General features: G+C 40.1%; 3 gene segments (V, D, J or C); all 3 read left to right on the top strand.

Moving 5' to 3' along the window:
- LOC111554726 overlaps window positions 1–1903 on the top strand; it is a 522394-nt gene extending 520491 nt beyond the window's left edge. Inside the window, 1 exon segment of the V gene segment in view lies at window positions 1849–1903. Coding sequence covers window positions 1849–1897 — 49 coding nt within the window.
- The window catches only part of LOC111554720, a 687176-nt gene extending 683950 nt beyond the window's left edge, over window positions 1–3226 (top strand). The window contains 1 exon segment of the V gene segment in view: window positions 3079–3226. Within this exon segment, the coding sequence occupies window positions 3079–3101 (23 nt within the window).
- Window positions 1–13838, top strand: part of LOC111554712 — a 729812-nt gene that overhangs the window by 700284 nt on the left and 15690 nt on the right. Inside the window, 1 exon segment of the C gene segment in view lies at window positions 6467–6517. Coding sequence covers window positions 6467–6517 — 51 coding nt within the window.

The following is a 13838-nucleotide window of genomic DNA, read 5'->3' as shown; positions in this document are numbered from 1 at the left end:
TGACACCTAAAATCACAGAGTATTTGCTCTATACATACATGGAAAATACACAGTTGATGTTTAGAACTTTGTAGTGGAAAGTGGAAAGCAAAGATCCCCTAAAACAAAATGGGATTGTAAAGACAAAGGAGGGTTCGTTTAGGATTTGTAGACAATTTGGCTACTCCAGACCAAACCTAAAGTGACAGTGACGCAGGCCTAATTCATAAAGGAACCACTGCCAACTATTTATTCAGTGCTCTGCCAACCTGGCCTGTTTGATCTGGTTTTTGTTGTTGAGCAAATCATAGTGTTTCTTCTGGTTCTGGCTGGCAACTGACCTTTGGATCTGGGACGCAACTGACTGTTGTACCTGGTAGGCTGCCACAATTAAATACTATTTGCACTGATTTACTAATCTATAAATGTATTCTGTACATGTAACTTAATGGGCCTGAGGTTGAAGATGGGGAGAGACAGCAACAGTGCATACTAGAAAGGGTAATGTGAGCAAAGAATTATTTATCAGAGACCAAGAAGAGAAACAGAAGCCTTTTTGCTAAGGCTTTTAATGATAGGAGTTGATGAAAATGAATAGAAAAAATTTCATTTTAACTTAGAATAATTGCTGAATAATGAGAACAGATTCCATAAGGGGAACCTCTGTTTCTGATAATATTTGCACTAGGACCAGACTATATGCTACAAAAACTATCTCACACCAAATCTAGTTGGCCACTTACATTTCTAGTCTATTCTAGTAGCTATTTCTAAATAAGTCTTTAAACATAGAAGTGCCTATATTTAAGATATTTAAATGAGGCTCTAGTTTTGTAGCTCTCTGGTGCCCTTCCAGCAAAGCATTGCTGTAACACATTGCTTATCATTTCTACAAGTGAGAACAAGTAAGCCCCTTGCCCTCCAAAACTGCATGAGTGTTATAATTACTTGGCTTAGACTGAAGTCACTTCTATGTTATTTCTCACAACTGTGTTCATTTGTTGAGATCTGTTTAACTCCAAACTGTGTGGGTGTCTAACTGTTGGCACTAAGGTTTCTTTTCTCTTGAAATTGTCAGCAAAATATTTTGCCCATAAATAATGTTTCATCTAGACTTGCAAATGACAACCAACACTGCAGCCTCTTTTTTTCTCTTTTTCTTTGTTTCTTTTTTTCTGAAGGGAATACACAAGCAGGAAGCAAAAAAAAAAAAAAAAAGCCGCAATGGACAGTTTGTGGGGTCTGGGAGGAGAGTGTCAACGTGGATGCTAAAATCTACGTAGTTGTATAATGTAGGTACTGTGACAGAAAGACTATATTGATCTTATTAGGTCATACAGAGCACTGGCCAGCTGGCATTGCTCAGGGTGTCCTTAAGAAAAGCTCAGGTCTAGTTGTCAAGTGCAACCCAGATTCAGATACAGACAGAGTCTCAAAGAGAAGCTTCCAGATCACCTTGGAGCTAAAGGCAGAATATGAATTTTCTCCTTAGTTAAGTCCACCTGCGGGTAGTTTTCATTTATAATTAGGAAAAGAGAAAGGTAAAGAACATTTGCTTGCAGTGTCCTTGTTTCCAATATTGTGTGCATTGAGCACAGAGGACACAAGAATGAACCCAAGCAGAAAACTAAAGAAAAGAAATCAATAAAACCACTGAAGAGAACCAGATGCCCTTATCTTGCCTGTCTCTGATAATGAATGTGCCTTCCCTGCTCATTCCTCACTTTGGTTCTCAAATTTTCCAGTGAATTAGCAAAGAACTGGTGGGGTTGGGTTAGTCTTGGTCTAATTTGGTTAGTCATCTCTGGATAACAAGTCTCCTTTTTAGGAAGTGCCAGGGGATTTTTTGTAATGCTAGTAAACATGGTGTACAACTTCAACAAATTTTACTTTGGATCTGGGACCAAACTCAATGTAAAACCAAGTAAGTTATAGTTGCCTAGAAGAAAAAGTTCCCAACACATTATGCTAAATTCTTGTTTTCAGTCTGTATTTGAGTTCTTTTATTTTGCATTTTGGGTCCCCACCCATAATATTTTATTAGTCCTTATTCATATGTCATTTGAACAGATATGTAGTAAACAAATCCTATGATCGAGTAGACATGCTGAAACTGCCAACCATGTTCTCAAGGTGCTATTCTATATAAGGAAAATGCCTGAATTTTAACTGTTGCTACTTAACAAAAGAGCATTTGGATATAATTTAAAGCACCCCTGAATATCCAGGATTTCAGAGACAATTAAAATTATATGTATTATTTAAAGATGAAAAGAATTAGATCCCCTTGATACTACCCTAATAATTAACATTTCTTCAATACTCACAATGTGCAAAGCACCTTTCATGCCTTGACTCATTTGACCCTCCTAACAACCCTCTGGGATAGATATTACCTATCTCCGCTTTCACAGATAAGGAAACTGTGTGAAAGTTAAAACTAAAGCAAAGAGGTTGAAATAGTTAGCCAAGGGCTTACAGCAGATGAGGGGCAGAGCTAGATTAAGAGCCAGGTCTGCCTGTCCCCCAGCCCACTCTCTTAACTCTTGGTGAGGTTTGTGTAGGGCAACCTCGCACTGTGGCTCTAACAACTACAAGCTCAGCTTTGGAGCCGGAACCACAGTAACTGTAAGAGCAAGTAAGTAAGAAGGAAAAGTCCAGAATAATTTTAAGCAAAATGGTGGGTAGGTTTTTAAGCAAATTCACCTAGGAAGTGAAACGGTAAAGAACTAAATTCCAAGAGCTTTCCCAGTTTGTGTTAGAACCATAATTTTTCTACCTCACGTCTCCCTCGCCTTCTCTGTCACCTCAGAACATCTCCTCCTAAGATGGTACATTTGTTGGTGGCACAGTCTTCGTGGTCAGATAAAAACTGAGCTAATTATCTGAAATTATCTCAGGTCTCTAAGTGAGAGAGTTAACTCCTTTCAAATATTTGAAGAACTACTATGTAGACCAGGTAAAGGATGAGTGTGGAGGCCAAATCAAAACCAGCAGGTGAAAGATGTGCTCCAACGTCCTCTCAAACATTGTTGAACAAGTGGAACTGCCCTGCAGTGGAAAGGCTGTTTTGTGAAGTATGGAACTTTTCTTCCTTAGATATCTTCATGCCAGATCCCTAAGGTTGACCATGAGATGTTGCAGAAGGCACTTCTATGCCATATTAGCTATTAGACTGAATCACCTCTGGGCTCCCTTTCAACTCTAAATGCTAAGATCCCATGACTCAAGCCTGGAGGATTAATAGGTGAGCTCAGACTTGTTTCTTCTATTTTTACTATTTTGATAGCCAAAGAAATAGTTCATCAAATTATTCATAAGCTAAAGCCTACTTGGGATTTTTACACCTTGAAGATAGTGGGGTATGATTTCCCAGTACAGTAAATGAGAAAATAATAGGAGATATCAAGGAGGAAAAAAAGAAAGAAGAGATAAAGGGAATGTCTTAAGGGAGGATCAGGGGTTGAATGAAGGAAATGAGGTGATTTTGCAGAGGACAGATGTGGCTATCAAAGATTTTACAAGTTCAGCTTTGGAAAGGGATCCAAACATAATGTCATTCCAAGTAAGCGAGCAGCCTTTTGTACTGGAAAATAGGACCAGGGGAGCAAAGTTCCTTCCAATTTAAACACACTCAAAAGGATGTGTAATTGCTTTCTGATAGGAGGGAACTCTGAAGGTAGAAAGGCTATTGTTACCACAGATCACTTATCCCTGGAGTTAAAGCATCTGAGGACTGACTGTCCAGCTTAGACTGCTGTCTGTGCAAGAAAAAGACTGACAGATGCTTAAAGAGGATGGAGGCAAATTTTCAACCCTATATTCCAAAGCTGGGGGGGAAGGGATGGGGAACATTAGGGCTGGGTTCATGTAAAGGGGACCAGCACTGTGCCGACAGAGGCTCAACCCTGGGGAGCCTATACTTTGGAAGAGGAACTCAGTTGACTGTCTGGCCTGGTGAGTGAGTCGCTTTCTATTCCAGGGAAATATTACTGTGGATAAATTAAAAGGGGAGATGAATTAACTCCCTTAGTCTTGAAACTAAAGAGATATGTGTATTTCCCCTCCTGGAAGACCCCAGTCCCTAGGTAGATTAGGATGAGGAAACAGAGGGAGGCAAAGGCGATGGAAAGTCCCTTTTAGGAACCCAGGAATCAGAGAGGACTTGATGGTCCCCACCAAAGGCAAAGAAGGGAGGTCCCACTAAAACATGTGAGCATCCCAAAGCACCCGCTCTGGTCCACACACAACACCTGGGGAAGGACATGGCCCTCCACCCGGAATGGACAAGCGAATGAGACCATCTTTCTAAGGTGTGTTTTTCTTGGGTCCTGTGACTCTTGGCCATCTCCCTGTCAGAGGCTCCATGTGTCGCTGCACTCCTTCTTATTGAGAATGACCTCTCCGTGGTTCTCTGTAAACTTTCCCCAAGAAGCCTGTTCCCCTGCTTCCTCAGCACTTCGCCTCACCAATGGATGGGCTCTAGAGTAGCTGGAGGGAGTCTGGGTCTGAAACTTTCACTGAGAAAATAAAGTTGATCCACAATACCCGGTAGGTATGGCAGATGGAAGGGCCTGGGAGGACCTAGGACTAAAGTATTCGTCCTCTCTTTGGGGCCTTTCCTGAGCACTCAATCAAATACAGAAACCCTGTTAGCAAGTGCATGCATGTATATGGTGTGTTCACTCAGCATTTCCGTTCTGAATGTATGGATAGCCCTACCCTGAAGATTCTCTGGAGCTTCTAGGGCTTTCTGTTTTCAGAGAAAATTGCCTTTGTCAGACAAAAATGGCCAAATGGGCCCCTGAATGAGGTTATGGTTGAGAGCTATTAATATTATCCTTATTTACAGAGAAAATCCAAATTGCCAGAGCAGAGTAGTGAATAACTATGTGAAGGGGTTAGACCCAAACATGTGCCCACTTGCAAGCATTCCAGCTCTATGAAGAGGATACAGTGCTAGGAGACAGGATTACCCTGCACATTGCAAACTCTCCACTTTTCCTATACCATAGAAAATGTCCTTTGTTGAGCACCGACTGAGTATTATTTTCTTGGTCCCTGTGGTTTTTGCTGGGCCTCAAATCATTGTGTGATCAATGTTGCAAGCAACAAGCTAACTTTTGGAGGAGGAACCAGGGTGCTAGTTAAACCAAGTGAGTACTGGGGCTTGACCCACAATTGAGCCTTGTCATCAGTTTGAAATTCAATGTGCCGTGTTGGCCCAAATTAATGTCTCAAACTTGTCTCTAAAATGTTTCATGTTGCTTTTATGCATACGCGTGCACTTATGTACAAATTCAGCATGGATAAAGGATAATGTTATCTTGGTGTTTTCTAGAGTCTGTTTTCTTAAGAGAAGACACATAGTAAAAGGTACTTTCCTTATTTCTTCACATTTCTTATCTGATTTTCCAAGAGGCAGATGAAGATGGATATGGCATTTCTCTCTATTCAGAGTAGTTGATTTGAACATGGTCACAATAGCAGAGCAAGGACTTAGAATTTCTAATGTTCAAAATATTGCTGTCTATACCAGGCTGCAGCCTCTATAACCATTATTCTGATTTATTTCCTCTGGCCCTCATTTTTCCCAATTAATGTAACTGAAATATTGGTAACCCTTATCTTCTGGTTCACAGAAAGTATATGAGGATTAAAAAGTCACTGCTCTGAAAAGGAATTGAGCTAGAGGGTTTTCTTTTGGAGGGGGGTATTGTTTTGTTGATGATATTGTCTCTTTCACTGAGGGAGGGAATAAGAAAGGAGGCATACTTGAAAGGCAAGGTAATATGATCAATACATGAACGTGTGCAAAATAAATCATTAAGGCATTCAACTAGAAGCCAAAAAACAGTGTGGACCCCTGCTCAGCCACTCACTCACTAGGCAGATGAGAAGATCACTTGAGCTCTTCCAGCCTCAGTTAATCTAAAATGTGGAGATTATTATTCCAGCCTTGACTATTTCAAAGGAGTCTGTGAAATTCAGATGAGATAATATGATGATATAATATATGTGAAATCTCTTTGAAAAGGATGGATGGTCAAATGATTCATGATTTTTAATAATTAGATTTTATGAAAAAATTTCATTTGAGGGTAAACTTAAAGGTGAACAAATTTAATGGACTTTGCCCATGGCAGAGAAAGGGTTGGGTTTGGATATAAGCTGGACCTCTCTCATTATAAGAAATAAAAGAACATGAGAATTGGTGAGCAAGGCCTTCCCTGAGATCTTCAGAAACCAGAGGTCACTCTGGAGAGAAATGTGTGAGGTTGAGAGCTTATAGTAAATGGTTTCTGAAGTTTCCTACCATTCCAAAGAGTATGTGAGCTTAAAATTTTTCTTGAGTTTAGCTAAATATGTGCTTAGTGTTAGATTAGGTTTCAACCAAGCAAAAGAACCCTGCAGGGGAGAAGTACCATGCTTGGAAATGAAGCATCCTTTGGTTTTTGTGGTACAATAGATCACTGTGGGTTTTCAGATGGCCAGAAGCTGCTCTTTGGAAGGGGGACCATGTTAAAAGTGGATCTTAGTAAGTATCATTACAAATGAATTCTGAATTTGAGTAGTTATTGAGACAAGTAATACGCTTTTTTGGAAATCTAAGTGGACTGCCAAATGTTCTCAATTTATCCATATTTCATGGGGAGCAGAGCATTCTTCATGCCTTCTCCATCCTCACTTCTGCCAGGTGGGAGTTTGCATTGTTAACAGGGAAGCAGAATGGAAGCTTAACAGAGAAGCAGTATGGAAGACATCTCCTTAGCTCAGTGATCAGTTCCATCAGAGAAGTCTGCTCTGAAATGCAAACACTTTCTCTTACAGCTGGCAGCCCCTTGCAACCTCAGTGCTCTCCATGGCCAGGGCCAAAGCTTCCAGTTGCCCAGATAACATGCCAAAATCACTCTGAAAGAAAATCTATCTTATTTTACCTTTTCTAACCAGGAATTTACATGGTTAGATTTATATCTAACACTTCAGCAGGGCGAAGGCATGATCTAAGTGTCCATGTGGACACTCTGTGTGACTCGGAGCCAGGCTCTGCTCTTTCAGCCCCTCCATTTATCTCAAAAAGGATGGTGATTAACTCCTCCAAGCCTAGACTTCACTTTAGACATCACCTCAGAGAAGCCTTTCTTACCCAGACAATCTAACAAGTCATCAAACACAGCCACTACCTGGCTGCTCTCTACCCTGTTATTTAGCCTGATTTTAATTCACACACTATCAACACTTAACATTATACTATCTATGTGTTTATTGTTTGCCTTCTTCTAGACCGTAGGCACCATGAGGACAGGGACAGTGTCTAAGTGACTTTCACCATATCCCTAGTGCCGGCACAATGTCTTTACACTTCAGAGGTGTTCAGTGAACAGTTACTGAGTGAATAAAGGACTTAGCACCAACTGCCTCTCTTTTTCACGAAATTACAGAGCTTTGCTATTTCATACCCAAATACTAAAACCCACTGAGATTTTTGCACCAAAGGCAAGGACAGAATACAAATTTCCATTATTTATAGTTATGTCCCAGGTGGATTTGAGTGAGCAGGTACATGAGGTATTTGCAGGGCCTCATTTCACTGTGCCAACCAGGCTGGAACTGCACTGATCTTTGGGAAGGGAACCACCTTATCAGTGAGTTCCAGTAAGTACCTGATAATTATTGATCATAGTGTTTGTACTTATCCTGTAGTCATATGTTGCACAGATGACCAAATGCCTCCTCTTTCTTTGAGTTAAGGAATATTGACATTTAATGAGAAAAGCCATTTAAACAAATGGGAAAATTGGATGTTGTCTCACACCCCTAATGCTCCAACCATAGCCCCTGTCCTATTGCATGCTCATAAAAGAATTTAATTCATAGAAGAAAGAAAGATTACCTACAAGGATATGAGTAGTTTGCTAAACAGTGGTAAAATGAGATTATGTACAGGTGTTGATTCCTAGGTAAAAATGGGGGTCAGAGTTGCTATCCTTTGGCTAGTAAAACAAGATTACTTGGGGAAATTATGTAAATCTCCTTGAAAGAAATAAGTTTCAGAGTAGTCTAGAGAATATCACTTGGACTCTTCTTAGGCTTTTGACTACATCTATTGTACCACTATTGCGCCCTGAAAAGAGACTTTCTCAGGTTTAATTCCACGGCTTAGTCTTTATTCCAGTATCAAAAAGGGGGAATCCCAACCAGAGCTCCCACGAGGGAGGATGGCTGCATGCTAATCACATTAATCTATTATCAAGGTAACTCGGGCGTTTTTGTCAGGCAGCACAGTGCTGTGATTTATAACACATTCATCTCTGGGAGTGGGACAAGATTATCAGTAAAACCTGGTAAGTAGGCAATATGTCACTAAAGTAGGAGGCTTAATGTGGCTACTGAGACCCACTAAACTTACTGCAGTATTTCGAAGGCCCAAGTGTCAAGAAATTAATGGTTTCTGCAGAGTTAAGTGGATTCCAATGAAGGAAGAAATGTTAAAGTAATGGTGTGGAGGATAGAAGAGCTAGCTGTGAAAAAAAAATAGCCATGTGGATGAACCAAACATCACAGGCTGAAACAGCCTAGAGAGTTGATCCTAAAGAAAAAGGCAGAAAGTCTGGCTGAGCACTTCCAGTTCTCCTAACCTGGCTTCATTAGTGAACCTAGGCCATAGTTTCTTTATCTATAAAATGAAAACATTTAATGTCACCTCAGATTTTTTGTTTTAATGTTGTGGGTATGTAATAGGTATATATATTTATGGGGTTCAGATGTTACTTTAAAGATAAGCTAATATATGTGAAAGTATTTTGTAAATTCTTAAATGCTATCCACATGTAAAATATTGTTTATAGAACAAAGAAAAACTATGTCAGACCGTAGAATTCTTTTAACATGAGAATTTGTAGGTTCTTAGTGAAATCGCCATTTACATGTAATCTGTAGCCCTAGGCATTGGTAAAAAGCACTCTCTCTTCTATTGAAGTATAGTGGCTCAAATGCTACCCAAATGAAAAGGGCAGGGGAAGGGAAGTCATTTTGTAAAGGCAGGCATTACAGTGTGAATTCTGGAAGTTACCAGAAAGTTACCTTTGGAACTGGAACAAAGCTCCAAGTCATCCCAAGTGAGTCCAATTTCCTATGCATTTCCTCTTCCTTGTGTTGTCTTCTCTCAGACCATAACATTTGGAGAACATAAAGGGATATAATGGGCCTGCTCTTTTCTGACTGTTTCAGGAGACTGAAATAAAGGGATTGTATAAGAACATCCCTTAGCATGTTCTTAGTACTATTTTATCCAGTTTGTGTTTCTTCTTAATATCAAAAAAAGCTAAGACATTGCTCGTGAAGCCAATGGAAAACAGTGGATTTGCAAAGAAAAGAACTAAAGAGAAGACAAGTAGTACTTTTTACCAAGCTTAAAGCAGAGTGGGTGTCCTTTAATCAGAGGGATGCTTGGTTCTGGGGGCTGGATGGGACTCAAGTGAGTAACAAGGAGTCACTGAGCTTCTAAAATGAGTTGACTCGGGGGAGCAGGAAGCTGCCACTCATGATGATCTGGATGCTATTCCGTGAAGTTTCAGATTGATTGAAGTTAAAATTAGGGGTGACGCTATGTCAGGAATCTAAAAATTGATAACTGTAATGGAAATGAAAGAAGGGCTAGCTACATCTGTTGGGTAAATGGAGTTGAACATCATGAGTTTGATGACAACAGAGTCAGAGATGTGGGCAGGTAGAAACTTCATTTCAAGTGATATGCAGTAAATACCCCAAATTGGAGTCAAATGGCCTGCGTAAAAAGGAAGTTAAAATGTAACCCGTATCTGCTTGTGGGTGAAAAGGCCATATCTCTATGTCTTAGGTTTGAAAAGGATGTGTGGGCTTCTGGGTGTTCTTGACTGACTAAGAAACACTGTGGGATGGATGGCGGCTATAAATTGATCTTTGGGAGTGGGACTAGACTCCTGGTCAGGCCTGGTAAGTAAGGCGTCAGAGAGGCAACAGAAAGATTGAGGTAAAATGTCTTCATGCCTCAGGAAATGATTGTATAATGGAAAATGAGCTGGAGATTTTTAGGAGCGCTGTTACTAGAGTTCTGATGTCTGGTTCTAGACCCTAATATAGCTGTAATCCCTCTCTAGAAGGAACAAGGAAGGGGAGTCTTCTCTCATAGCACCTCCTAAGATTTATCCATCCTCTGCCAAAGTGTCTCGTGGATCCAGGATACTTACATCTTTGTTAGCAGTGCTGGCCCCTGCTCAGCCTCAGATCACCTATTCTTCATTTGTAAAATGAGGATAATAATATTTAAGCTTGTGGCACAGTTGAGGCCCAAATGAAGTAGTGTAATTATGCATATTATTAATCCACTTGGCTCATAATAGGTTCTCCATAAATGAAGGTTTTCTTTCCTTTTCCCTAAGTAGACCATGGGTTGAAACACTGCAGGTCATTTTTGTATGGGGATTTGCTATAGTGTGAATTCAGGATACAGCACACTCACCTTTGGGAAGGGGACAATGCTTCTAGTCTTTCCAGGTACATGTTGACCCCATCCCACCCATGTTTTCCCCTTATCTGGTTTAAGGTTTCCATATGTCTTGTGTGTTATCCTCATGGATTGCATCATCTTTGTTTTATTATCAATGTTCCGTGAATTTAAGATTGAGCCTCCATGGACTCTTCATTTAAAAATGAAAATAGCTAATAGAAGAGTTGGAAATAACAGTAGAACTAATTCACTAGGTCAGGATGGAGAAAAGACTAATACTCTAGACAATTAGGACAAACGTGGTTTTTCCAGAAATAACCTCACTTCCTGTTTAAAGCCTAGACTGTAGTCTCTCCCCGGGCACCCTTCACATTCCTCTAGCCCTCCATATCCCAAATTTAGCTGTGGAATCTTAGACAATCTGTGACATATGCAGCTACAGAAATCTTTTCTTACTGAGAATATCTGCCTATTTGAACCAAAAGATCCTTGAGAATAGACACTCTTTAATATTCCATGAAGTGTCTGATATGGTCCTTTTACAAAAGCAAGTACTTGATAAATTCTTGTTTAATTGAAATCAAACACCCAAAGAAATCAAGTTTCCAGGCCAAAGGGAAGAAGAAAATTAAGCAAATGACACAGTACATTTGAGCCTGTGGTGGAGAGAAAGAAATGCTAGATTGGGATTCAAATAGAGCCATGTTTTGGTCTCTGCTACCCACTAGCAATGTAACTTAGACCAGATCTTTTGCCTCTAAGCCTCAGTTTCTTTATCTGTAAATGGGAAAGTGGGTCTAATGGCCTCTCTGGTCTCTTAGTACAAAAAGTCCATGAATTTATCCCATTTGGGGCACTTTTTTCTCCTAGGAGTAACTCAATAGCTATATGAAAGTTTGAGTGTTTTCTAACTCATTAGAGCACATCAAGAAAAGGGGTGAAGTGGCCTAAGTTAGGTTGTTAAGCTAATCAACAACCTAACTTAACATAGGAATAATAACCACCATCTCAGTCCCTACGATGTTTAGATACTATGCTAGATGCATGACATGTAGAATTGCCTAAAAGGGAGTTTATTGTGAGGCATCAAACACTGTGATACTCACGGGAGGAGGAAACAAACTCACCTTTGGGACAGGCACTCAGCTAAAAGTGGAACTGAGTAAGTATGAGATTCTATGGTAATTACAAAATGTATTCTGGTGACAATAAGCAGAAGAAAAGGTGATGTTATTTTTGTCATTATATCTTATTTTTAATCTATTACTGAAGCATTAAGAATTGTGACATCCAGATAAATTAGTTAAAGTATTAAAGACTATTTAAGCATGCTTTCTTTGGGGTGGAATTTAGCTAACCGCTAGAGCTAGAAGAGCTAGAAGAGCTAGAAGAGCTAGAAGAGCAGAAAATTGCATTGTCATGATCAAATAGATCCTTTCTACTTCCACTGCCGTGGATTCAGAGGTGCATTTAGAAGAGGATATTCAAGGTAATTTTACCCATGCCCCCAAAAAAACACTCCCAATTCACTCCAGAGATTGTGCCCCCTTATACTAAACATCATCCAAGAAGAGTCAGTGAAGTACAGAGAAAGAAACCCAGGGCTTCTGGTTTCAGTCCAGAGTTCTAGGTTTGATTTGGTCCCAACTGGCTGTGTGATATTGGAATGAGTCATCGCCCCTCTCTGCACCTCTGACTCCTCCAGTGGATGAGGGGGGTCAAAGCCCTCAACATCGGTTGTTCTAGGATTTTGCTATTATACCACCTGAGAGTTTATAGGACTCAAGAGTATGGAATCTTGTATTTCATAAACAAATTCTATAACCCTCAGGAAATAGCCCTGTTAATCAACAACCTAACTTAACATAGGAATAATAACCACCATCTCAGTCCCTACGATGTTTAGATACTATGCTAGATGCATGACATGTAGAATTGTTTATCTCAAATATCTCTATGAGGTAGGGGGAAATATCCTATTTTACAAAAGAAGAAACTGAGGCTCAGAGAAAGAAGTGTCCAAGATCCCAAAGCTAGTATGTAAAGGACCTAAATTTAAACTTGGGTCTGCCTGCCTGACCAAAAATCCCTGCTCTTTCTTTCTTTTATTTTTTTTTTAATTTTTTAAATTTTATTTATTTATTTATTTGAGACAGAGTCTCACTCTGTTGCCCAGGCTGGAGTGCAGTGGCGCAATCTCAACTCACTGCGATTCGATTCTCCTGCCTCAGCCTCCTGAGTAGCTGGGATTACAGGCATACACCACCACACCTGAAAGCCCTGCTGTTTCTACTGCATGATGTTGCAGAGTTTATGCCCTAGTTTACTTAGAAATGAGAGGTGATGCCAATCACAGTGACTGGTGAAATGCTTGGAATTTATCTTTTCTGCTTTAGATATTGCTGTGAGTTAGAGAGGGCGCTTCGGGAAATCTTGACATGGATGGCCTAAGTGTCTAAAAGAGTTCTCTTCCCCTTTCAATGACAAAACAAAAAGTGCAGAGTTGCTGGGAGCATTTACCCCAACAGGGAGAAGAGAGAGTGGAGCTGGCTGCAGCCACTCCCTTGTTCTGACTCTCCCTTTCCTTCACTGTTTCTATTATTTTCCCCAGGGAGACCAGCCACCAGTATAACTGATCTACAAGAGCCTAACTCGTTTATGAGTTATAGAGAAATGAAAGGTGAAGGCACTTTGGATGTAGAACTTCAGCTCAGAGAAGGAGCTTCAAAATATCTAGTGCAAACCTCTTTATTTTCCCAATAAGGAAACTAAGACCCAGAGAGGTTGGCTGAATGGTCATGAAGTCAGTGCAAACTAGAGCTGGGACTAGAACCTGGAGATCCTGGTCCTGGGGCCATATTCTGTGACTGCTGTTTGGTGAACTAAACTTCTGATAGGCAAGAAGTGTGAGTTATGCTCATAAACAGGAAAAAAAAAAAATAGGTTTTGCAAGGGGAGTATAAAAATATCCTCCTTATTACTAGCACCTTAGTATAGGTTCCCTAGACCTGCTCCCCAGCTGTAGTGTAAAAATGGAAGGAGAAGGAAATGGCCCATTTTGTCGCAGTGCAAATCACTGTGGGAAATACTGGAGGCTTCAAGACTGTCTTTGGAGCAGGAACAAAACTATTTGTTGAAGCAAGTAAGTTCCATGAAATAACCTGATTTATATTACAGTTGAAGGACATCTGTTTTCATTGATTTTTTTTTCTTTTTGGGGGGAAGGGCACACAGTTTTGTCTGCTAGTTAAATTAGAAGATAAATTGGCAATAATAATATTGCACTGTACAGTATCCGTGGGCATCACTCTTGCAAGGAACATGTATAATAACAGACAGTTAGTGTGTATGGATAAAAATTCCCTAGGTC

Source organism: Piliocolobus tephrosceles, chromosome 6 (assembly GCF_002776525.5).
Source record: "Piliocolobus tephrosceles isolate RC106 chromosome 6, ASM277652v3, whole genome shotgun sequence".
Lineage (NCBI taxonomy): Eukaryota > Metazoa > Chordata > Mammalia > Primates > Cercopithecidae > Piliocolobus > Piliocolobus tephrosceles.
Note: the sequence above shows the minus strand (reverse complement) of the source record. Positions and strands in the feature narration are given on the sequence as shown.